At 50.2% G+C, this 26,186-nt stretch overlaps 1 protein-coding gene across 1 annotated transcript in view; it reads left to right on the forward strand.

The window, feature by feature from the left end:
- Positions 1-25,726, forward strand: part of HSD17B12 (hydroxysteroid 17-beta dehydrogenase 12) — a 133,930-nt gene extending 108,204 nt beyond the window's left edge. The window contains exons 7-11 of the mRNA XM_004607921.2: positions 6,433-6,467; positions 10,941-11,022; positions 12,863-12,928; positions 22,774-22,923; positions 24,129-25,726. Of these exons, the coding sequence (XP_004607978.1) occupies positions 6,433-6,467; positions 10,941-11,022; positions 12,863-12,928; positions 22,774-22,923; positions 24,129-24,233 (438 nt within the window). The 3' untranslated portion in view covers positions 24,234-25,726. The remainder of the gene's footprint in view (positions 1-6,432; positions 6,468-10,940; positions 11,023-12,862; positions 12,929-22,773; positions 22,924-24,128) is intronic.
- The last annotated feature ends 460 nt before the right edge of the window (positions 25,727-26,186 follow it).

The following is a 26,186-nucleotide window of genomic DNA, read 5'->3' on the forward strand; positions in this document are numbered from 1 at the left end:
GACATCATGGCTCTGAAAGCATCCTAAACTGGGCTGAAGGAGAGGAACTGCCTGTACTGGGCCCTGACTTCAGTCCCCATGATTACAACAAATATTTTTTTCAAACAGAGCTGTTGGATGAGGAATGTACATTAAAGAAAATTAAATTGAATGTGGGAAGCATAACAAGTAGGGACTGCTATGTTTTGATTACATAGAGGATCATGTTTTTAGCAGGGTGTTGAGAGTCTGTATTACGAGTGTAGTAAACATACAGTATATAGGAAAAAGGTTTTCGAATGAGTAAAACCTGAGTCCCAAAGAATATAAAAATAAAATACTTAAAAAGAAAAAAAAAGCACCAAAAAAAACTACCCAAGACGCCATATATACCCATTATATATCTTATATACCTATACTACTGGGAAATGAAGCAGAAATGTTTAATCGATTAAATTAGAAATAGAAATAGAACGACTAAATGTTTAACATAAATAACAAATGGGCTATTCTTGCCTCTGCTCAGGAGTAATCCTTGGTGGTACTCAGGAAACTGTGTGTGATGATGAGGATTGAACTTGGGCTCATTGCATGGAAGCGTCTTAATCTCTGTACTCTCTCTCCAGCTCTATAAATAACATTTTAATAAAGATAATTTTCCCAAACCCTCATTCCCCCCCCAAAAAAAATCCAAGCTTCCTACTATTTTTCTAATAGGTGTGTGTGTGTGTGTGTGTGTGTGTGTGTGTGTGTGGTGATAGGAATTGAACCCATTCTCACACAAGGCAAGTGGAGTAAGTGCTCCGCTGCTGAGTTACATCCCTAGTCCTTTTCTGAGTTTCTTTTTTGTTTGTTTTGGGGCCATGACCAGTGATGTTTAGGAATTACTCCTGGCGATAGTCTGGGGGACTACACGGGATGCCGGGGATTGAACCTGGGTTAGCTATGTGCAAGGCAAACCTCTTACCTGCCTTACCCACTGTATTATCGCTCTGGCCCCCCTTTTCTCATATTCTTAATCACTGAACTTATAAATTAGATAAACAGAGTTTAGTAATATCCTGAGAAGAACAAAAAAAAATTCCAGGTACAACAATTATCACCTGCAGATGTTCTAAAATTAGCATTCTGAGTTAACTCCAAAACAGCTTGTGAGCTGTGAAATTAAGTTCAGCTAGTCATTCATAGAAATGCTTAGGATATGGTATAAATAACCAAATATTGAGATACCAACCAGTGCACATAAACTAACACGAGACCTCTAATAGCGCAGTTGAAATATCCTCTGTCAGACTTGGTGTTAAAGAGAGTGAAATTGGGTGTGAATATTGCGAAGTCTCTGTGCTTACACATACAATTTTAAGAATTACTTGTACAGGCACAGCCAAATAGAGGAGGCTTAAAGTTGAATTTATTATGACCCATAATCTGATTAAAAGAGAAGATAATCTAAGTCTAATGAAAGCATTAATCAGTTTTGTAAAAGCATATTGATTTCAGATATCATTTCCCAGGTGGCTCAGTGTTGCATAAAAGATGTTCCATTTTATGGCACAGAGAAATAATTTAAAGTTAGAATTTAAAAGGAGAAGCCAATGAATAATACACCCCTACACGCACGCACCCTTGGTGAGAACTTTTTTTATTAGCAGGGGTTTTTATTCTGTTTGTTTGCGTTTGATGTTTTCTTTCTCTCCTCCTGATTCTAGTGATGTCGGGACTTTGGGGAATTGAACAATAGCTTCTGTCCTCACAGTGCTTTGGGACCTCTTTAGTAACTATTAACCAAGGAGCGCGGTTCTCCCGGTGAAATGTACTAAGTAACTGTTTCCACACTCTGCTAAGAATGCACGTGATCTGTCCTTCTGATAAAATAGTCCATACCCATTAACCGGCCTGATGTATGTTTGTTTGCACCAGTGTGATGTGGTATGTATGCAGATTGCATGGCATATATAACAGTGCTGTTGTTTTATTACTGTTGTTGTTGTTGTTGTTTTGTTTGGGGTCCACACCCAGCAGTGCTCAGGACTGAAGTCCTGGTTCTGCGCTGAGTGACCACTCCTGCCCAGGCTCAGGGGGACATACGGAGTACCAGGAATTGCACCAGGGCCAGCTGCAAACACCTACCCACTGCCCTGTAGCTCCAGCTCCTGTTATTTTACTTACTTATGTACTTCATTCTGCATGAAGATTTTGTTTTTAATATCACCAGTTCTCCAACTTACATTATAGTTTCTTGCAGCTGTTTTCCATTGTGGATTCTGTTCCAGGTTTTTTTTTTTTTTTTTTTGGTTATTGTTTGCTGTTGTGTAGGTTGTTTTTTTTTTTTTAGGGGGGTGCTTGATGAACTCCTATTTATTCTTCAGAACTTCACTAAACATCGTCACGAATCATCTGTGTCCTCTGTGCTCCCTCCGTTTTACATTCACAGCACCATCGGATGAGGACCTGTTTTGTTGTTGTCTTTTAAAACTCTGATCTGGGGCTGGAGAGATAGCACAGCGGGTAGGGTGTTTGCCTTGCACGTGGCCGACCCGGGTTCGAATCCCAGCATCCCATATGGTCCCCTGAGCACGGCCAGGGGTGATTCCTGAGTGCAGAGCCAGGAGTAACCCCTGTGCATCGCCAGGTGTGACCCAAAAAGCAAAAAAAAAAAAAAAAACTCTGATCTGCTGGATGGCAGCTCCACCATCCACCCGTCCTGACGGGACTGCATAACCTGGCCTTCGCAGAACGCAGAACGGAGCAAAGTCTCTGCGTTACCTCTTGTTGCTCCCAGCCGTCAGCTGACTTGCATAGAGCAACTTTGAGATAAACAGAATGGTGTCTTATCTCTTGGGTTTGATCAAGTAGCATCAGATGGGATATTGTGGTTTTCGTTCTTTCCTGTCCGGAAAATTATTACAATGTTTTTAAAAACCAGCTTTATTGAGGGATCACTTACAGTTCATAACATTTGCCTTTTTTTTTTCTTTTTTTTTTTTCTTTTTGGGTCACACCTGGTGATGCACAGGGATCACTCCTGGCTCTGCACTCAGGAATTACTCCTGGCGGTGCTCAGGGAACCATATGGGATGCTGGGAATCGAACCCGGGTCGGCCGCTTACAAGGCAAATGTTCTACCCGCTGTGCTATCACTCCAGTCCTAACATTTGCCCATTTTTAAGGATAAAAATCAGGTTTGGTGTTTCTTTGTTTTCATTTTTAACAGTTAGGGAATTAGAACGATTCCAGGGGCCAGGGCTGCGGTACAGTGGTGGAGAACCTGCTTTGCACGTGCTGTGCTCTGGGTTCAAGCCTCAGACTATACAAAATGCAATAGAAACAATTCGATTCCCCCAAGGAAGAACTAGCTGAAATATTGTTAAATATTGATGGAACTAGACGGAGTTGAACTGCATGGCCTCAGCACGTATCATGGACTCTCCGCTTTCCCAGCAGAGGCCTAGCCACCTCATGCATGCCGACACAACTCCCCGGCTCTTCTGGATGCTTCCATTGCCCCTCATTGTTCTTTGTTCTTTTCTTTTTCTATTCTCTCCCCCCACACACACCCACATTTTCTTGTTGTTGTTCTTTTTGGTTTGGCGACCACACCTAGCCGTGCTCAGAGCTTCCTGTTGGCTCTGTGCTCAGGGATCACTCCTGGCAGGGCTTGGGGGCCCCCTGGGGTGCCGGGGATTCAGGCCGGCCGCATGCAAGGCAGGTGCCCTACCCACCGCACTGTGTCTCCACCCAACGTGTGTGCTCTTCTCGGCAGTTCAGAGCAATGGCTTCTTCTTCGTTCATTACACCAGGACTCTGTAGAGGGGTGGGGGAGGCACTAACCTCCATCCCACTGGTCGGGACGGGCCGGGGCTGGAACTGAGAGCCCCTGGCTAGGTCCCCTGCTTGCTGTAAGCACTCGCGGCTGCCTGCGGAGCGTTGGCTTGTGTGCGCCTCAGAAAAGACAAACCTTATAAATACATCTGCAGTCATTATTGTTTAATCTGGAAAGGAGTGGCTGTGTTGAGAGGTAAGCTCTGGAATCTGCCTTTCCTTTGATTCAGTCCCATACAATTTGGTTTGCGATCCAGTGGGAACATTCTGAATTTGGGTCAGGCAGGAACGGAGGCAAAGAGCAGAAACCAGGCTGCGTTTTTAAAACTGGGGAATACCGAGGCCACTCGGCCAGCAGCGTCATTTCTGATTGAGTTTGCTCCGGGGATTGTTTTCTTTTTTTAAGACTTAGAATGTTAACATCGGTTGACCTTTATCAACACAAATGGTCAATTACGTTAGAATCTGGGTTTGGCTGAGATTGAAATTTATTTCTCGCAGATAAAATAGCAAGATAATCAAGATTCCAGCAGAGTAGTTCCCTATATCTTTTTTTTTTTTTTTTTTTGCTTTTTTTGGGTCACACCTGGCGATGCACAGGGGTTACTCCCGGCTCTGCACTCAGGAATCACTCCTGGCGGTGCTCAGGGGACCACATAGGATGCTGGAAATCGAACCCGGGTCGACCGCATGCAAGGCAAACGCCCTACCCGCTGTGCTATCGCTCCAGCCCCAGTAGTTCCCTATATCTTAGGGATCCTGCTTTTTATTATTATTATTATTATTATTATTATTATTATTATTATTATTATTATAATAACCAGAACAATGCAGGTCTGGGTGAACTATAGATGGTGAACCCTCTGCTCCCTCCACCACATTTATGTTCCTATGCCATGTATATACATGTATTCTCAGCTCTACTTTTATTTTCACTTGGGCAAGGAGCACCGGGCCACACACAAAGCTGTGCTCAGGGCTTACTCCTGGCTCTGCGTGTTCCTGCTGGTGCTCAGGAGACTAGACTGGGATTTCCCGCATGCGGGGATCCAAGCGGGATCTGGCAAGCCCCTCGCCCCTCTGTATACTGCCCCGTTAACATCCTTTCTTCACACGTAGCAGCGGGAGTGTCAGCTGGATAGAGACCCGCCTTCCAGCCTCCTACTCCCCCAGACCTTTTACATCTCTCTCACAGTGCTTTTGGCTCTGTAACTCGGTCCTTCCTAGTAAGAGGGAAGTTGACGTATTAACACAGAAGTTCCCTTGAAAGGAGGAGGGGGAAAAAAAACCCCAAACATGCCCCCTCCAATTCTTAGAGAATCGATGAGATTAAGGAGCCAAGAATTCCTGTTCTTTAGGCCAGAGAGATAGTACAGGGGTTAAAGTGCTCACCTCGCATGCTGCTGGCCCCTGTTCCGTCCCCTGGCTCTGCGTGTGTCCTCCCCCTCCCCTCAAAACTGCCATGAGCAATCCCTGAGCACAGAACCAGAGCACCAGAATAAGACCAGAGCACCACTGGGTGTGGCTAAAAGCCAAAAGAGTTCCTGGGTTCCTTTTGGGGCTGTGCTCAGAAACTGTTCTGGGCTCGGTCCTTGGGTGTGAGCCCTGGCAGTAGACGGGGGTTCCAAAAGAGGGGGTGGGGGCGGGTGTCAGTGCCATCCAAGGCAAATGCCGCAACACGGCCCTGCTTTCTGGCCCTAAGAGTTCCTGTTCAAACTTCAGTATTTAACTAGGGTGTGTGTCTGAACTCTATAAAAATTTGCAATATTTTATGGGAGTGTCTAGAAAGTAGTGTCTCATTGTTTAATCTCTGTTTAGTCGAAAATTATGATGCCCTGGGCCGGAGCGATAGCACAGCAGGTAGGGCGTTTGCCTTGCATGCGGCCGACCCGGGTTCGATCTCCGGCATCCCATATGGTCCCCCAAGCACCGCCAGGAGTAATTCCTGAGTGCAAAGCCAGGAGTAACCCCTGAGCATCGCTGGGTGTGACGCAAAAAGCAAAAAAATAAAAAAATTATGATGCCCTTTAAAAGCAAAGGTGTTCTGTGGTTTGTTTTTTTTTTCCCCCTTGTTAGTTTCTGGAGCTCCTGGGTAACCTTACTTTAAAGGCATTTTCCTCACAAACGTCTATGTCAACAAGAGAAATCCATTTCTCCTGCTGGCGTAGCAGCTGTGAGGATGTATAGGTACACCTAGCATTTGCCAGCACAGTACTTAAGTGTGGGGTTCTCCGGGGGCTCCTACGACAGGAAAAGATCGCTGGAGAAAGTTTAAAGTCATCTTTGCAGGCAGATAATTCCCTGTGGTGACGTCTGTCCTGTCCTGCGCTCACATTTCGAACAACCAGAGCCACCTTCTAAATGCTTAGTTCCTCAGGTTCTGCCTACCAGTGTTCCCTTTCGGGCCAGCCCGATTTTGTCCATGCTCACTCAAGGATTCCTCGTTAGCCCCAGGAGCTTCCTGGAATTCCTTTCTCTGCGCCCTTGACACAGCCGAAGGGTCCCAACGGTCTTGCGTCCATCCCCCCTGGGCAGCGGGTGGTTTCCCGGTCACCCTTGGTCGTGGGGTGGCTTCTGCTGTCTGCAGCCAGCATCCTGAGCCGTCACCCATGTTTTGTTTTTCTCTTGCAGATGACACAGTTGGTGCTGCCTGGCATGGTAGAAAGGTGAGTCACAAGCTCACACGCTCATGACTATTTATAGGGAGAATCCTTCCTTGGCAAGATTCATTACAGTGACTAATGAACCTAGCCTCCACATCTCCGTGGCAGAGTCACGTGTGCGGCCAGTCACACGGAGGCGCGTGAGTCATCCGTGGTGGAGGCCTTTTGCACTCGATTCCCTTTTTATTTCTCTCTCCAGGGTTGTGGGGGTTCCTTTAGATCGGGATTAAAAAGTCTGCCTGAGTCACCGTCACTAACTCAGTTGCCTGCTATTCTGAGGGGGCGGAGAGAGTTCCTGGGATATTCCCGGGAAAACCTTCTCCCCGCAGCCCAAGCCAGGGGGGCTTTCCCCAGCCAAAGCCCAGCAGAAAGGTTTGCATGAGGAATTCGGTGTGTTCCGAAGGGATGAGAAGACGACAGTTCCTTGTAAAACCCGACGGTCCGTCTGTAAGATTTGCAGAGAGGAGAACACGGATGGACCGGAGGGGTAGCCCAGTGGGGAGGGCCTGGCCTTGCGTGCAGCCGGCCCGTTTGAAACCTCTGCACCCCATTTGGTGTCCGCAGCCTGGCCAGGGGTGATCCCTGAGTGCAGAGCCAGGAGGCAGCCCCAAGCACCCCTGGGTGCTCTCCCAAAACCAGAAGGGAAAAAAAACAGATCCTCGAAAGGCCTTCTGGCTCACACCTCCTAAGTCCCGGTATACTCTATGTGTTTATCACACCTGTTAAAGTATGCTCTTGTGTGTTTGTTGCACCTGATACCAGTACACTGTGTTTATTATACATTGTTATGTATTCTCTATGTTTATTACACCTTGTTAGTATACACTGTGTTTATTATACATTGTTGTGTATACTCTGTGTTTATTACACCTTGTTACATATACACTGTGTTTATCACCCCTTCCACCCGGCTTGCCTGCGGCCTGCCCCCTAAACCACCCTTCGCCAGCCTTGACGGTGGCTGGTTTCCTCCTGTCTGTGTCCTTCCTTAAAGAGCCTTTGTGTGGGCAGCTCGGCCTCTCCCCAATTCTCCCCAGGATGTCTGAGATTCTCAGCCCGGCCCCGCCCGCCCGCAGCCTTGGGCTAACTGGCTATCGCTCAACAAGTATCTCTAATCAAACTAAGGTATTATTACCATAGAGGTAGAAAGCACATAATTACATTAGCGGGCAAAACTTGCTTTCCCCCACTTCCCTAGAATTATAAACATTGTGTACAGCTGGAGCCAGAAGGTGGTTGCCATAACAACCGTGGGAAAGCTAAAAATAGCCTCTTTCATACTGTATTGCTTAAGGTGGAATTATGACATGTTATGATGCTTCGGGGCAGGCAGTGGCAAATGTTTGCAAACTTTCCCCCACAATGCAGTCTCTGCTGCATCCGTAAGCCCTGTCATGTGTTCGAATGCCTGGTTCTAATTACATACCCCATGTCTGTGTCTCAGGATTGTTGCCTGACTCTGCAACACTCTGTTTTGATCTTTTTTTTTTTTGGTGGGGGGGGCAGAGGGGAGGGGGCTAGTGTTTGGGAGACAGAGGGAGGATGATATCTATTTCAATATGGCTCAGCCTCTTCTGTGTTAAAGCAGTGACTCCAGGAGGACACTGTTCCGTGGTAAGAAAGGGCCCGAGGAGGAGTGCCTCAGTCTCCCTTAGCTGCCATTCAGAGGCCTCCAGGCCTGACCCTGGGTGTGGTGGTGGTGAGGGGCCCGGGCCAGGCAGGCACCGGTGACTCCCCGCTCCCTTTCTCTAGGACAGTGGTGTTCTTACAGGGCTGTGCACAAGGGTGCCAGCCAGACTATATTCCGGGGGTGTTTACCTGAAAAGAAAGACAAGGGGGAAAATTTTTTTTTTCCCCAAATATTTTCCAGTTCAGAATGACCGGAAGGAGAGTCTTCCAATTGGGAATTGCACAGGTCAGAGAGAATTCTACTAGAAAGCAGAGTTTGGAGAGAGCTAGAAATGCAAAGTACCGCCTTGTCTAGGGTTGGGTGAGTTTAAGCTCTGGCTGATGGGAGACTAGTAATTAGCCGTGTTTATGTAAAAAGGTGTTTCCTTATCAGCGACATTGTTTTCTTTGTTTCTGCAGTGTTTGGGTTCTAGGAGCGACTGAATAATTTGTACCACTTGTTTGGCTGTTAGCAAGTCATCTGCGAGATGAATTAAGAACGTTGTATCGCAGAAAATAGCACTTGTTTATTTGGGCATTTGTCATAACAAACTAGAGGCGCGCTAAAGTATGAGCAACATGAGTCTTCATTATGGAACTTCTGCAGATATTCTTAATGTACCTTCCAGTCTCAGAATTGTTCCCCAGGTCCCCGGAAAATGAGAGATTAACCAGGTTTGGTTTTATGTTTGTTTCTGTGTGCAATTAAGCGCAGCCCATTTTGTCCTTCTGCTCGGTAGAACGGAGTTGTCAGGAGTCGGCTGTGCCATGGAAACTGGCTTTGACGTCACCGAGTCTGCTTAGATGGAGGATTAGAGCTCGGCAAGGTCGTTGATTTTAAAGACGAGTCCTTTGTGCCCTGCAGCCCCAGATGTTCGCCCTCATCCCTGCAGAAAAACCAGATACAGTGTACAGTACAAGGATTAGAAGGCGAGACCCGTGTGTTGTGTATGATTCAGACAGAACTAAGCTGAATGTGATTATCCTTGGAGAGGAGGAAGAGAATTATATGCAATTTGGTGGGTGCGGGGAGGAGGGGAGAGGGGAAGGTTTGTGCCAGACTGATGAATCTATGAGCTTCTTTTTTCCCCAGCAGTTTATAGAAAGGTGTTTTTCTTTCCTGTCCTTGGTGCAGTTTTAAATGCTATTATCTTCTTTCCTTAAGAGCCAGTGCATTCTCGCTTTATGCTTGAATTTATTTTCATGCGTTTTGGAGTGTAAATCCTGTGTTTTAAGTAAAGTCCTCTTGGTTCTGAATTGAAACAAGTTCTAGAAATTTTCTAATAGACTAGAATATTTGAGGGGGGAAAAAATCAACCTTAGATGCTGCAAGGAGTAAACAATTAAAGGAGCGTGTCTGCAGAGTTGTGACGTGTACTTGGCCATTGATCTGGATTAATGGTGAAAATAGGGAAGAAGTTTTTCTCTTTCCTCTTTCCTTCTTTCTCCTTTTTTTTTTTTCTTTTTTGCTTTTTGGGTCACACCCAGCAATGCACAGGGGTTATTCCTGGCTTTGCACTCAAGAATTACTCCTGGCGGTGCTCAGGGGATCATATGGGATGCTGGGAATCGAACTCAGGTCGGCAGTGTGCAAGGCAAAGGCCCTGCCTGCTGTGCTATCAATCACTCCAGCCCCTCTTTTTTTTTTTTTTTGCTCCCTCCCAGAAGTTTTTATTTTCTGTGAGTTTAGCACAGCAGGTAGGGCGTTTGCCTTGCACGTGGCTGACCGGGTTCGGTTCCTCCGCCCCTCTTGAGCTACCGAGAGTATCCCGCCCACCACATGGCAGAACCTGGCAAGCTCCCCGTGGCGTATTCGATATGCCAAAAACAGTAACAACAAGTCTCACAATGGAGACGTTACTGGTGCCCGCTCGAACAAATCGATGAGCAACGGGATGACAGTGATACAGTGAAGTGAGTTTCCCCATGTTGAATTCATTGCTTTGGCGAGTAAAGCATTCAGAGGTTCACTTTTGAGGAAGCCAAGATTTATTATTTCTTTATAAATGTGTTTAATAACATTCGACTTTCCTTTCAGGAAACCTTTTCATTTTATTTCATCTACACGGAATCGAATAAAATATGTCATCTTTTTGTTCAGGGATGCCCCTCCCCCCTAGCCCCCACCCAAGCAAACCTGCGTAACAGAGACAGGGTGCAATGAGCTGACGCTGGTGCGATGAGCTGGCCTCTGTGAGAAACTTTGGCAGCTGCCTCTCAGCCTGACTCTGTCTTCCCCTGCTCTCAATAAACGAGGGACACGCAATCCCTGATTTTATGAGAAGGTGAACGCTACCCGGCCCCTACGGGCATGTGGCTCCAGGCGAGGGGAGGGCTTCAGGACTGGCAGTGGAGACGCAGGATTTCTCTTTAACTTCCACTCAAGTGGGATTTGCTCTGAGATCAAAGGCCACTTATTTGGGGGCTAGGGAGACGGCTCCGGGGGCTGGAGCACACAGCAGGAACTCCGGCTCCATCCCCGTCTCGGTGCAAAGCTCTGGGAGTCAAGCAAGTTCCCCTGGCGGCTGGTCACGTGCCACTTGCCAACGAGGGCAGGGAAAAATGTGTGGTAGGAAAAGCTAAGTTTCTCTCCCTCTCTCATTTGTTTCTCTCTTGGTTTTGGAGTCAGACCCCATGGTGCTCTGGGCTCAGGAATCACTCCTGGTGACCTCAGGGGACGCCCCCTGGGATATCGAGGGTTGAACCCAGGTCGGCAAGGCGAGCGTCCGGCCTCTGCGGTCATTCCCTTGCGGAGAACGCTTCCTCAGGAGCCGTGCGTTTAAGTAGATTTCTCTCCCTCTTTTTCAGATCGAAGGGCGTGATTCTGAACATTTCCTCTGCCAGTGGCATGTACCCCGTCCCAATGCTGACCATCTACTCTGCAACCAAGGTGAGGCATTTTTTGGTAAATCACGTCAGCCTAAGAAAGAGGAACAGTCTTCCGTCTGAGAGCTGAGCCTAGAACAACCCTGAAGGTCTGTTCTTGGCGGTTCCCAAATGGACTGGGAAGAAAGGGACATTGGCAGCTGGAACTGGTTGGCATAAGCCTTGCAGACAGCAGCTCCCAAGATCAACAGGTGGCTGCTTTTGTCCCACATAACAGAATAAACATACACATATCGCATGTAAACAGAGGACACCCGCTATTTGGCCACATTTGCCAGAACTCAACAGACCTTTAGAATATTTCACAACTTGCAGTAGGATGTCATAGTTTTTCTGTGTCATTGCTGTTCACCTCTTTATATCGTAGGTTGCTGACATTTTCTGTTATTTGGAGAGAGAGAGGATTGTTTTTTTGTTTTTTGGGGGGGGTATTTTTCTGTTTTTTGGGAGGGGTCACACCTGGCGATGCTCAGGGGTTACTCCCCTGGCTCTGTACTCAGAAGTCACTCCTGGCAATGCTGGGGAACCATATGGGATGCCCGGAATTGAACCTGGGTTGGCCACATGCAAGGCAAATGCCCTACCCGCTGTGCTATCGCTCTGACCCCTCCATTTCCTGTTACTAGCCTGCTAATCTGCTGGCCCCATCTTCATACATATCATCGTGGCACAGAGTACATTTCCAAAGTGATAGCCACCCGGGTCTGGGACAATAGCACAGCGGGTAGGGCGTTTGCCTTGCACGCAGCCGACCCAGGTTTAATTCCCAGCATCCCATCTGGTCCCCCAAGCACCGCCAGGAGTGAGTCCTGAGTGCAGAGCCAGGAGGAACCCCTGTGCATTGCCGGGTGTGACCCAAAAAGCAAAAATAAAATAAAATAAAATAAAATGATAGCTACCCTTGTGATACTGAGATCCAATACTCTTTTAGGGGAAAACAAGCAAATGAGTAAAACGTTGCAGGATGTTAGAAAAAGAAGGTCATATATACCCCTACCTCCACCACGCCCCGCCTTCTTGTTTTTCCCTTGATTCTGCCCACTGGGAAGACGTATGGACAGTGACCTCGTCTTTGGGAGAAACCGGTGTCCCACAAGCCTTCTGTCGGTGCCAGGTTCTGGAACGTACGGCAGGCCCATTTCAAAGGAGCACCGAGCTTTTGAAGGGATTGGTGAACTCCAGCTTCTTCCCTGTTCTGTTCCCAGGACAGCAGACTTATTAAGGGGCCCCTCGGGGGCATTGTCAGGACTTGGGACTTGGGGATCTGAGCTTGGGTTCATCTTTGGAAAAATGATCCTCGCCCTAAAGTCACTTTCGGCGAAGGCGTCCTGTCACAGTCTCGTCGGCCTCGCCTTGGATCTCGCCGTGGCGGAGGCTCCTGAGGGTGCTTACTCTTTTCTTCTCCTCCCTGACAGCGAAATCCCCACAGAACAGAGTTCCACAGAACTCATCGCGGGTTTCTGTTTGAGTGGCAAGTGGGGAGAAGGAATGAATCCTTTGTGACATAATGAAACAGTTTCTTGGAAAGCAATTTTCTGAGGGGAAAAGAATTTCAGATGACCAGAAAAGAAGAGCCTTTTCCCAGTTCAATCCACATTTGATCCAGAACTGAAATGTGGTTAAGGAAATATGTAATTTGCTGGTCATCGAAAGAAGCAGAGGTATTTGGGTATTTTTTTTTTTAATAGTCCTCTTTTCCTTTTTTTTTTTTCCCAGCATTTGAAGCCCAAAGAGTGATTAGACACTGTCGTGTGTTCTGGCTAGATGGTTATTATTTGTTTCTATGGCTACCGATCAGGAAGATTAATGTCCTGTGTGTTTCCTTCTCCCTCCCCCGCCTCCAGGCTTTCGTCGATTTCTTCTCTCAGTGCCTCCATGAAGAGTATAAGAACAAGGGTATCTATGTGCAGGTGAGTGGAGTGTGTGTCGGCTAAGTGTCCCTGTTTTTGTGTGGTTTCCACAGCAACACTGCTGTCTTGGCAACGGAAGAAAATCACCTTCCCCAGTCAGTGAATGTCACGTTAGTCCACCGTTCGAGTCCTGCTTCCTTTTCCTCCTGGGCACTTAAGCCGGGGATCCGGCAGGACTCACGGTCAGGAGAGGTACCTCGAGCAGAGTGAAGGCAGGGGCTGGGGGGGGGGATAGTTGAGACGTAATTATTGGAGGTGCTTGCCCATTCCCGTCACCGTCGGCGTCAGTGGTCATCACCAGCCACCATCGCTCCCCTCCTGGCTCTGGCGGGTGTGCTGGGACCACCACGTTCCCCACCGCTGCCGTCCAGCAGAGGGGCAGAGCTGTGCCGGGCAGACCTCAACCACGGCCAGGCTGATGGAGGCCGCGCCCTCGCCTGTCAGGCTTGATAGTGGTAAGGTGAAGGTGGCCACGCAAATCCTTTCCAGGCGTTCATTCGGTGGCATTAATTCACTCCACTTCAGTGCCACCCATCACTGGAACTTCCTCTTCTGAAACTTTGACTCCCAACCCATTAAGCAAGCGCTCTCCGTTTGCTCCAGCCCTGCCCAGACGGCCACCCTTCCGCTTTCGGCCGGGCGGATTCGGCCACCCAGACACCTCCCGAGACGGAGTCAGGTCACCTTCCCTCTTTTCTGGGAGCAGCTTACTGCGCTTGTCCTGTTGTCTCCTGGTTCGTCGGTCTTGTGGCCGCACAAGGCTCGCCTGCCTTCTGAAGGCTGGGAGAAGTCCCACTGCGCGTGTGTGCGCATCGTGTGTGTCCAGCCATCCCGGCAACGGGCACTTGGGTTGCTTCCACCTCCTGGCCGTGTGGCCTGCTCAGTGTAGGGACACCGTGCTTTCCGTGCTTTGTGACGTGTACTCTGAAGGGAAATTCTTTGGCCGCCTGGTAATGCTGCTTTCAAGGAAGGGGATCCCCCCCTCCCCGCTAGACTCTCTCTCCGGCCCTTACTCTGAGTAATGTTTATGGAGAGTCCTGGCTCTGCACGCGGGGATCACTCCTGGCCGTGCCCAGGGGGCCATATATGGTGCCAGCAATGCAGTCCAAGTTGGCCACGCGCAAGGCCCGCGCCGTGGCTGCCGTGCTCTCTGTCTGGCCCGAAGCTGTTCTTGCCCCTTTCCTGCTATGCAGGTGAGTGGAGTGTGTGTCAGCTAAGTGTCCGCACCTCCTCACACCCCCACTGTGCCGTGTAGCATTCAGCACTTTGAGCCTCGTATCTTACTTTTCACTTGCTAGAGCCCCAAATGATTCCTCCTGGACGCTTCATGGGCTGGCATTTTAAGCCCGTGTCTAGTAGTAATAATACTGATAATAATAATAATAGTGTAGAGTTGAGGGAGTAGTTTTTTTTTAGACCCAGTGTTATGATCTTGTTTGTTAAAATTCTATGAAATAATGTATCGTTTCTTTCATTTCACTTAAAAAAAAATGATCACATGGGGCTGGAGCGATAGCACAGTGGGGAGGGCATTTGCCTTGCACATGGCCAACCCGGGTTCGATTCCCAGCATCCCATATGGTCCCCTGAGCACCACCAGGGGTGATTCCTGAGTGCAGAGCCAGGTGTGACCCAAAAAGAAAAAAAAAAATGATCACATAAAGATGGTGTGAGTCGGTATTTGTTGTTTGTCATGCTTGGTCCCGCCTTGCCCCTAGATATTTATTTCCAGTGCCTTTGTTTTTGTTGTTGTTGTTGTTTTGTTTTGTTTTGTTTTGTTTCTGGGCCAATCCAGCAGCGCTCAGGGCTTACTCCTAGCTCTGTGCTCAGTGATCACTCCTGGCTCCTGGCGGTGCTCAGGGAACCACATGGGATGCCAGGGTTCGAAGCCAGGTGGCTGCATGCCAGGCAAGTGCCCCACCCACCCACTGTACCATCACCCGCCCCTCCAGTGCCTGTTGAGCTGCCTATGTCCCTCCCAGACGCTTCCCGGGCTGGCATTCTAAGCCTGTGTCTAGAGAGCTTCTGGCCCCTTTCTGCCTTACCAAACTTCAGTGTCCTCCTGTCTGCAGAAGGCGAGTTGATTTGGTGGTGAGGGGGCTGGGGGGCTTGACCCACGTGAATGTTTATGAGATTGCCTTTTTGAGAGAAGAAGGTGTGTTTTCCAGTTTGGAGGTTGTTTTCCGTGCTTCTCTCACTGACATTTTCTTCACTCCGTCTTTGCCTCCACAGCTTCTTCCCTGTAATTTTGTAAGAGCCTTTAAAGTTTCCTCCATGAGCTCTGACTTGCCGTTACATAAGCGTTTCCTGGAAATACAAATAGAGCCTAGCGACAAGTCTTCCGAAAGCCCTGGAGGGGGATTTGGGGCTCGACAGATTCTGTCTTAATATTTGAGTAGAGGGTAAGAAGAACATTCTGGACTAAACCTTATCAAAAGTGTGCTCTGCTGTGGTTAAGGACTGTGTGTTCTTCTCGCTGCGCTGTAATTAAAACCTCGTGCAGTTCTTGGAGAGGGGGAAGCCTTCAGTCATCCCCCTGGCTGGCTGGTGGGCCTGCTCCTGGCTGCTCCCGGGGGCCGGGACCCCCTGCGCGCGGATGCCAGGGATGATGCCCTCGCCCATCACTCCCGGAACTCTCCGTTTGTTGTTTGCTTTTGTTTTTGTGTCACCCGGACTGTACTCCGGGCTTACTCCGGGCTCTGCACTCAGGGATCACTTTCAGCAGAGCCCAGGGAACCATTCCTGGTGCTGGGGATCGAACCCAGTCAGCCGCGTGCCAGGCAAGCGCCTTATCCTGTCGCGCCAACTCTGGAGAATTTTTTTTTTTTTTTTTTTGCTGTTCTTCTCATTGCTTTTTTTTTTTGTATTGAATCACCATGGGGGTACAGATGCAGGTTTACATATCGGATTCTCGGGCTTGTGTTTCAGTCACATACAGCTTGAGTATCTATCCCTCCACCAGTGCCCATTCTCCACTGATGACCCCATCATCCCTCCCTCCCACCCACTCCCACCCCATCCCCCTCCCCACCCCGCCTCTTTGGCAGAGCATTCCCCTCTGTTCCCTCTCTCCTTTTGGGCATCGTGGTTAGTAATGGAGGTCTTGGGTGGCCAATGTGTTTGGTCTATAGTCTGCTCCGTGCATGCCTCTCCTATCCCGAACGGGTCCTCCCACCACATTTTTGCTTGGTATTCCCTTCTCTATCTGAGCTGACATTTCTCCCAGCATGTGAGGCTGGTCTCCAAGCCATGGAGCAAATCTGGTACTTATTTCTGCTATTCTTGGGTGTTAGTCCTCCATTCTGTTGTTTTATATTCCCCAGATGAGTACAATTCTTCTATGTCTGTCTCTCTCTTTCTGACTCATTTCACTTAGCATGATACTCTCCATGTTGATCCACTTGGATGCAAAGTTCTAACAGCTGCATAGTATTCCATTGTGTAGATGTACCAAAGTTTCTTTAGCCAATCATCTGTTCTTGGGCATTCGGGTTTTTTCCAGATTTTGGCTATCGTAAACAGTGCTGCGATGAACATACATGTGCAGATGTCATTTTGGCTATATCTTTTTGCCTCTCCGGAGTATATTCCCCCCGGGTATAGTTCTGATGGGCCCTTGAGCATCACTGGGTCTGGGCAATACAGTGTTGCTGGGACCCCCAGGCCAGCACCAGCATATTAAATATTGTTGGGTGTGACCCCTGCACCCCTTTCCCCTCTCCTCACCTCCATTTCAGGAACATGAGACAAATGGGAATGAGAAGAAGAAGAAAAGCCAACTCCTCCCCGGATTTAAGGGGATACGTCTTCTGTCCTGTTCTGTTACAACAGAGGCTGGAACAATAGTGCAGCGGGGATGGCACTTAACCTTGCACGCTGCCAGTGGGTTCGATCCCCGGCATCCCGTATGTTCCTCCCAGTGCAGAGCCAAGAGTAACTCCTGAGCACTTTTTTTTTTTTGGTTAAAATATTGCTTAGGAAATCATGCAGATCTATTTGCCTTCACAGAGCCAGAGAGATCTCGGTGCTCAGAAGTGAGATGGAACTCTCCGTTCATTCTTAGCACTCGCCCGTGGCCATAGGAAGGTAGCGGCGAGTGCCTGTAGTGCACGGGGCCTCGGCAGAAGTGCGGAGTGAGAGAAGAGTGTTCTCGGAAGTGGTCTTACCCGGTCAGTGACAACGGCGACACACTGGCCTCACAGTAGTAAAATCAACCCTGCCTGGGTCGCTGGCCTCAGGACCCTTCCAGCCAGGTGACCCTCTGTTGTCAGTGATGGTCTTTTCCAGCTCGGCGACTGCCGGGGACCAGCCCCGGTGAGCAGCTCTGAATCCATGAAGGATTCGGAAAAAAGAAATAAGAGGGGGAGAAAGCAAGGGGTCAGGGGGCTCACAGCCTCACGGGCTGAGAGCCCCGACTGTCCTTCATGGGCAGTGCGTACTGCTGAGGGCCAGTGACCCTCAGAAGGGGAAGGGCCACAGTCTCCCGCCAAAGGCCTGACAGCCCTCAGCTGTCCGCACTAGTGCCAGGGCCGGAGCGATGGCACAGCGAGCAGGGCGCCTGCCTCACACACAGGCCGGTCCAGCTGTGATCCCCGGCATCCCATATGGTCCCTGAGCACCGCCAGGAGCAATTCCTGAGTGCAGAGCCCAGAGTCACCTCTGAGCATCGCCAGGTGTCGCCCAAAAAGAAAAAAAACAAACATATCCAAGGGCCTTCATATAGCGAGACAAAGCATTTTAGTAATGGGCTTTCTCAGGGGCACATTCTTCCTGGAGAAAGAGCAGCTCCAGGAGCCCTCACCTGACAGCATGTCCCCGTGGCACCAGAGTTCTCCCTGTAAGGGTCCCCGGAGCCGCCCTTCCTGCCCTTCTCTGTCTGACTCCTTGGCGGACCCCGTACGGCACTGCACACAGGCACTAACTCTGGAGGGGCCTTTGGGTCCGGGGACCAGGGGAAGGTGCCCCGATAGAATCCCGTACCCCGTGAGTGGCCGCTGCGTCATTCTCACAAAGAAAAATGGCATCCTGCCGCCTCTCCAACTGGAACATTTCAGCCGAGTCTTTCTTGCAGATTTTTCCCTCCTAAACATTTAGAAATATTAAGCTTAGAAAAGACTCGCTAACGTATACCAGATCTGAACTACCCCACGCTCTCTAACTAGTACTCTATTTAACCCTCCGTTGCATGGAGAAGGGGCTATATTTCCCAATTACAGAGAAAGAAAACCACATTTCTAAATTATTATTATTCAGGGCCAGGGATATTGCTCAGTGGTGAGGCATTTTTTTTCCTTTAGTTATTTTAATTAAGTAAAAATTGAAGAGGGTAGGAAGAACATCATTATTATTATTTGCTATTAAATAAATTTAATTTAAGAAGGGAGTTACTGGGCTCGAGATTAACCAGTGAGTGGTTAGACTGGCATTTGATTCATGCTGTCTGATTCCAAAGCTGATTTCAGATCTTCCTAGCACCGTGAACAGTGCCTGTTTTTTGTTCGATTAGGTTTCCGTGAGGGAGCTCTCTCTGAAGGAGCTTATGGGGACCAGGGATGGGACCAGGGATGGGTTCCCTCAGATGAAGCACGTGCTCTGACCTTTGAGCCATCTCCCGCCCAGCTGCCTCTTTTTCTCTTCCCTGCTCAGTCCCCTGGGAAACCCGGGTACTTCCATTTCCTTCCAGCATAACCGCTTCTTAGACATTCCTCAGGGCCTTCGCTGCCACCATGGTACGCCAAAGCCCCTGGTCTCTTGCCTGGACACTCTAGCATCTTCCCGACTAATGTCCCTCATCCCCTCATTGCCTGTTGGCCACTGGCCCGCTTGGCTGTCGGTCAGAGTTGCTGCTGTATTAAGGAAAGCACGACCCAGGCCGCCAGAAACCCCCCCAGTGGCTGCTCAGCCCCTCTCAGAGAGTAAACCCTGAGCCGCTCCACCCTCCCTGTTCTGATGTCTCTGTTATCTCCAGCCCTCGTGGTTTTTCCGCCATCCCTGAAATTCCTCACACCCCGAGCACTTGGCTCTCATCCGGCCTTTGGACTGCTGGTTCTTTCCTTCTAGAAGGTTCTTATCTTGAGTTCCTCGTGGCCCACTGTCTTTCAGATCATTCACTAGAGCGGCCCTTCGTGATTCACTGCCAGAGCAGCCCCCCATACCTTCCGCTTCAGCGCTTGTTCTTGCGGGTGTCGGGGCAGCCTCCTGCAGTCTCAGCACTCCATGGCAGCAGGTTGTGTCGCCTCCCTGCTGGGAATCAGGCCTGCTGAGGGGTTCTGTGGTGGCCAGACACTAAGCAAGCCTGGCAGTGACGAGAAAAGAAAGGTGCAAGATGTCATTGTTTCAGAGAGAGAGAGAGAAGAGAGAGAGTGTGTGTGTGTGTGTGTCTGATTTTTGCTTTGGTGAAGCAAGATAGTTTTTATTGAAACTTATTTAGAAAAATGTGAGGGGAGGGAGTCAGAAGGACGTGTTCAAAAGAGAATACAAATTCCTCCAGAGTGCAGAACCAGGCAAGCAGAGACCCAGAGACAGGTATGCGATATGTATTCAGGGGAGAACACGGGCTTGAAGAGCAAGCCTTGAGGAATATATTTTTTTTAATAGATTGAATGAGGACATAATATTCTCCATTTTGTCTGGAGGCCTAGTTATTTTCAGTTTGGAATTCTCAATCTGAAGACGAGGACTCCTGCCCACTTCTGTAGATCTGTAGCTGCCCCAGTCTAAGCCCTTCCCACGTTGGCAGTAGTTCTCCTGTCGCACTTAAGTAACTTAATCGGATCGTCTCGAGCCATTCTGTGTTCATAAGGTAGCAAGGAAATAGGCTCGTTTACCCTGTAGCGGTTCTGCTTAGCTGTTGAAGGGTGTACCTCCATGACATTTCCACACTTGAGAGAGTTCTTCACTGTCCCGTGGCGTGAAGCGTTCCTTTTTAAATTCTGTACAAAGAGTACACGGGGCAGGCACTTGTCCTGCACACATCCAACCCTGGTTCAATCCCTGGCACCCCAGATGGTCCCTGAGCACTGCCAGAAATTCTGATCCCTGAGCACAGCACCAGGAGTGAGTCTTGAGTGCTGCTGGATATGGCCACAAAGCACAGGGGTGCACAGAGTTGGCCCTTGAAGTTGCTGGTGCTTCGATAGAGATTCTGCTTAAGCTCCGGGGTGTCTAAAATAGGTTCAGACTTGGGGCTGGAGCCATAGCACAGCGGGGAGGGTGTTTGCCTTGCATGCAGCCGACCCGGGTTCAATTCCCAGCATCCCATATGGTCCTCCGAGCACTGCCAGGAGTCTCACTGCTGCCACGGTTTGACCACACAGACCCCCCCCGTGTGTCCCCTGGGAGTGCTCCCCGGCTGCAGGTCTTTGCTCCTCCCGACCCCACCCCGCAGCTCTGCTTTCCCGTCGCTCTGCCTGGCAAGTGCCAACTCTGCTTCCGCCTCTCTAGTCCCCGAATCCCAGCCTGTCCTCTCTCACAGAGCCCGATGGCTGCTTTGATGGGACTGTTCGGGGAAGCAGTCAGTGCCCTTTGCAGAACACGTGGAGGTTTCTGGGGCACCAGAAACCAGGAAAGGGGCACCTTGCCTTGGCATTCCTGTGGATCTCCTGTCCTCAGACCCGTGGGGTTCTCTGGGACTTTTTGACGGTGGCTGAGTGATGAGTTGGCTTACAGCGCCACCAAGTGGCTCATGGGGACAGTGCAACTTGGTTCTTCTGCATGCCTGTTTGTCAGCCTGGCCCACTTCTGCCTTTGTATCTGCCACCCGACGCTCCCGGAAGTCTTTCTGGGTGACTCCCTGGTCTTCTGCCATGCCCCCTCACCTGTTTTCACCCTTGGATCTCTGGAGTTTCCTAGAAATTCTGTGTTCCAGGATCGAAATAGCCCAACTTATGCTGTCTGTTTATTGAGGAAGGGAGAATTACCATTATGTAATTGGAGGGTAGAATGATCAGACTGCTTCTATCTTGAGCAGCTCGAATCTTGAGTTTCCTGGGACCAGAGCAATAGGACAATGGATCGGGCATTTGCCTTTCAGTCCCCATGTGGTCCCCTGAGCCCAGCAGGAGTGACCCCTGAGCACAGAGCTTGGGCCAAGCCCTTTGCACCTCCGGGTGCAGCTCAAATACAAAATAAAAATAAAGGACTTATTGACACACTCCTCTTTCTCTCCCCTCCCCCCTCCCTCCCACCCCCAAAAAAAGGTTCTCATTAAATAAGGGACAAGTGTAATACCCACTTAAATTCTCTGAACGTTAATGACAGTGGGCCTGCTGTGAAAGTACTCGGGGAAACTCAGCCACTTCGTGTGGGCCTGTGGGATAGTGTTCAGGCTCCTGGTGTTTCAGTCGCAGCGGTCGGCTGGAGTTTTCGTTGGGTTCCGGGGCTCACACTTGAGCGGGACGCAGTCAAGAGCCCAGCACCTCAGCCACAGCACAAGCTCTTCACTCTGTCCTGGCCGCCTGGCTCCTCCAGAGACAGCGCGTCCCTCGTACCCTGTCCTTTCGAGCACTGGGGGAGGCCGGATCCATCCACTGTTGGGTGGACTGTCATGCCCAAGGGGACCCTGACAAATCCAGGGCCCTGCTGGCCCTCGGGACTCAGACCTCAGGATTTCCTCTTGTGGTGTGTTGGATGCAAAGCATAAAGCAGAGTGTTGCCCAGGGGGTCATCCCCTCCGTCAGCTGCTGTTCACTCTGTCATCCCGCTCCGGTCCTGCCACGTGCAGCGTCCAGATCGTCCCACCATCACCCCACACAGAGATGAGGAGGAGGAGGAGAGGAAGCGGCCCTCCTTCCCCAGTGGCAAGACTGTCCTGGTGCAGAAGCAGAGTGGGAGAGAACAGGGAAGCGACTCGGTCGCCTGTGGCTGGAAAGGGAAATGTTTTATTTGATGATCTGGTGGAGGAGGGGGGCTGCGGCGGGGACACTTCTTCCCAAGTTGTGCCCCGGTGCCGCTCTGACTTCCTGCCTGCTGTGCACCCTGATGGGCAGTGCTGGGGCCGCCAGGGATAGCTCTCCCGGCTGGGGCTCTCGGGACCGCGCGGGACCAGCACCCAGCTCGGGGCCTCATGCGGGTAGGACGGGGAGGGGAGCGGCCTCCCGCCCGGAAGCGCTGGGTTCAGAGGGACCGAGGCAGGTGGGGGAACTCCCCGGGCGTATCGTGGAGAACATGATGTCGCTCTGGGGGGCCAGGGGTTTGATCACAGACACACACACACATACCCTGACAACACCAAATATAGACACGCCTACCTGTGTACATTCAGCTTAGCCACGGTAGAATACTACACAGAGAAAGAGTCTGTCTCTGTCTTTGTCTCTCTATTTTTCTGTCTCTCTCTCTGTCTCTCTCACAGACACACACACTTTCTCTTTCTCTCACATACTCTCACATATACACACTCTCACTCTCTCTCACACACACACTTTCTCTCACATACTCTCACATATACACACACTCTTTCTCTCACACACACTTTCTCTCTCACATATACATACTCTCTCTCTCTCTCTTTCTCTTTCTCTCTCTCTCTCTTTCTCTCTCTCTCACACACACAGACCCTATGTCATGCATGCAGTTTAGTCAGGGTAGAAAGACCATCCTCACAGGAATTTCTGCTCTCTAGATTTGTTTCATGTCTTCCTTTTTAAAAACCCCAGAAGATCTATCCCAGCTTCTCGGAAGACAGATTATGTTTCTGTGACTTACCCCTGTTTGTTCCCTGCTGCCCTGTGTCCCGTCATGCCACTGTTTAGATGACAGCTTTCCCCTTCTTCTCTCGGGAGGCCCACGCTTCCCTTTCCCAGCCTGTGCCGGGCCATCTCACCATGGCTGTGTTCTCTCTCTAGAGCGTCCTGCCTTTCTATGTGGCCACAAAACTAGCGAAAATCCGAAAACCCACTTTGGATAAGCCTTCTTCCGGGACGTACGTGAAGTCTGCGATGAAGACGGTGGGCCTGCAGTCCCGGACCAACGGCTACCCGATCCACTCCCTCATGGTAGGGGCGTTGGTCTGCGTGCTTCACTGGGGGAGGGGACGATTCTGGGGAGGATGGGGGCTCTCCAGAGAGAGCGAGAGAAGAAAGGCCAGCACGAAGGAGAGGGGTGCCCCACCCCAGAGCCTACACTTTCTCCCCCAGCCACTCCCCTGTCACCTAAAGCGTTTCTGCATGACCCAGCTATTCCAGACAGGCAGTCAACATCAAGCATTAAGAAGCCTTAGATTTCTTTAAACATATATATTAATATGATTCGCACATTCAGTTGCCCTACCCCATATGGGTCTTACACAGAGTTTAAGAAACTATGTTCGGGCTGGAGTGATAGCACAGCGGGGAGGGCGTTTGCCTTGCACGTGGCCAATCCGGGTTCGAATCCCAGCATCCCATATGGTCCCCTGAGCACCGCCAGGGGTGATTCCTGAGTGCATGAGCCAGGAGTGACCCCTGTGCATCGCCGGGTGTGACCCAAAAAGCAAAAAAAAAAAAAAAAAGAAAAGAAACTATGTTCTGGGGGCTGGAGCAATGATAGCACAGCGGGGAGGGCGTCTGCTTTGAACACGGCCGACCTGGGTTCAATTCCCAGCATCCCCATAGGGTCCCCTGAGCACCACCAGGAGTCATTCCTGAGTGCAGAGCCAGAAGTATCCCCTGAGCATCGCCAGGTGTGTCCCCCACCGACCCCCCCCCCAAAAAAAAAAAAGAAAGAAAATGTTCTGCAGCCAAAGAGATGGTACAGCGGGGAAGGCCCATTGCCTGGCATCCCTCTGACCCTGGATCAATCTCTGGCACCACATATGGTCCCCCTAGCCCCCAGCACCGTCAGGATGGGTCCTAAGCACAGAGCCAGGAGTAGCCCCTAAATGCTGCTGTATATGGCCCCAAACTCCTTCCCTCTCAACATGAAACGAAAAAAAAGGAGCAGGGCCTTACAGGATCTTAGCGGCCTCCGGGTGGAGCACTGCAAAACACAGGGGACGCTGCACCCATGGTCAGGGGTGGGTGACGGCCAGCAAGGGGGTCTCTTTCCCAGCAGCCTGAGACACGGTGTTTCTGCCGCCCCTCGCCATACCCAGAAAGGGTTCTGCCCTAGCCCGTGGAGCCCAGAACTCTCAGAGTCTGCCTGCACACCACACAGGAGTGGAGCAGGACGGCGCCGAGTGCTGGCAGCTCTGACCATCCTCTCTCCTCACGTCTTTCCTCAGGGGGCCCTGATATCCGTGCTGCCTTCCTGGCTGTACTTCAAGATCACCATGGACCTGAACAAGTCCGTGAAAGCCCGCTACCTGAAGAGAAACAAGAAGAACTGAGCTGCCACCGCAGCACAGAGGCACGTGACCGGATGCTTCTGCCGGTCCCTGTCCCCCCCTCCTACCCCCACCCCCACCCCCACCCCACCACCCACCCCAGTCTCCATCCCTCCATCACGCATTTTCATAGTTACTAATAGGGCTGAACGTTACCATGGCCAGTAGGAAAATAGGGGTGCCTGTCAGGTGCTTCCCACACGTGCTCCGGGGGTCCTTTGAGGTTTCGCTTCCAGGCTGAGAGCAGCGTGGCTCTAAGAGCTTGGTGGGGAGCAGGCACAGCTGGGCAGAAGGGGAGAAGCGGGGGGCGTCTCGCTCACCATCAGAGGGAAGGGGCCCGACGCAGGGATGAACCGTTCCGGCTGCCCCGAGTGCCTAAAGGGGCATCCTCTCTAGGCAAACTGAACGAAGTGACATCCGGCCACTCTTCCTTCGGGACCCCTCGCGGGGCTCGATTCTCCCGGGTCGGGGTAAGCTGCAGTTTGCCAGCTCCCCGCCGGGGTTTCTGTGCCTGCGTCCCGGCTTGTCCATCTAGAGACGGCTCCTTCTCCGTGGGAGCCAGGGAGGTAAAAATGGTCTCTGAAATGTAGGGCGGGTTTTCACTCACCCGGTAAAACAGGCTTTTCGTCATACGTGTTTTTCTTCCACTTAAATGTGTGTGAGTCGGGCTGGAGCAGTACTCCAGGGCCAGGGCGCTTGCCTTGCAGACCCCGGCTTCGATCTCCTGGACCCCCTACTCGGGCCTCCCCGCCTGCCAGGAGGGCGGGTTCTCCCCGGCTGCAGAGCCAGGAGGAGGAAGTCCTAAGCGCCGCTGGGCGCAACCCAAAACCAAATAAAGAAAGAAATGTCTACCGCTTTAGAAAGCCTCAGTGGTGTGATTGCTGAAGGTGAGATGGACCGACTCTGCCTTGAGCCAGGTGGCCACGCGTGGTCCCATGAACAGCCGGAGCCAGAGAAGCCGCCCGTGTAGCCCCCTCTCGCTTCACCCCACGCCAGCGGCCAGGACGGCATCGAGGAGGCAGAGCCCACCCCAGCCTGCACCCTCTGCACCCCTCTGGCATTTGTTTTGAGAAAACATCCTCTAGCCACGATGTCGATTGAAAATATAATTCCTTGGTGCTTGAAATTAAAGCCATTTTTTAAATTTTTTATACTGGTTTAAGACTTTTTTTTTTTTTTTAATCCTGCAGCGTAGTTTGGGGGAAGTTTCTGAGAGAGAGAACCACACGAGGCTGTGTGGTTCCCAGGCTCTGAGTTTTCAAAACAGCCAGTTGGGGCCCCCACTCCCCACTCCCCCCCAGTTGATTCCATGCTTCTAGCTTTTAATTCGTCCGCTTAAAGACAAAATAAAACTGGAAACACTGAGGTGTGATCACCTGCTCTTAACAGAATCACATAAAAGAAATTCAGCACCCCCAAAGCAGGAAGAACATAATTCAGTATAAAGAAAGAATGGTCACATCAGTTTAATAAAATGAACTTTATGAAAACCCAAACCCATGGCTTTTTTTTTTATATATATAATTTTGCAGAAGCGATGAAATCACTTGGGCAATATTGTGTGTCTCACACATTGGTGTTGGTAGTATGGAGAGTGTGGTTTTGCTTACAGATAAACGAAACACTTTCCCTTTTGTCCCACCCATGTTCTAGCCAAGATGACCCTAGAAAGAACCTCCAAACTCTTGCTTGAGCTGCCACAGCTTGGCTAGCTTTTGACACTCAAGTAAAGATGGTGACGTAACAGTCAATGTTTCCAGGCCCTCGGACTGAAAAACTAGTGAAAGAGAAAACAATGTACTCCAATGTGAAGCAGGATGTTTAGACTTTTTAATCTATCAACTTGAACTTAACAGTCTGATGTGTGTTAAGGTTTGAACTTCAAAAAGAACAGAATAGCAGGAAGTTACCCGTAGTTAGATAGAATCAGTCACAACAACATACACAGAAACTTGG

Source organism: Sorex araneus, chromosome 6 (assembly GCF_027595985.1).
Source record: "Sorex araneus isolate mSorAra2 chromosome 6, mSorAra2.pri, whole genome shotgun sequence".
Lineage (NCBI taxonomy): Eukaryota > Metazoa > Chordata > Mammalia > Eulipotyphla > Soricidae > Sorex > Sorex araneus.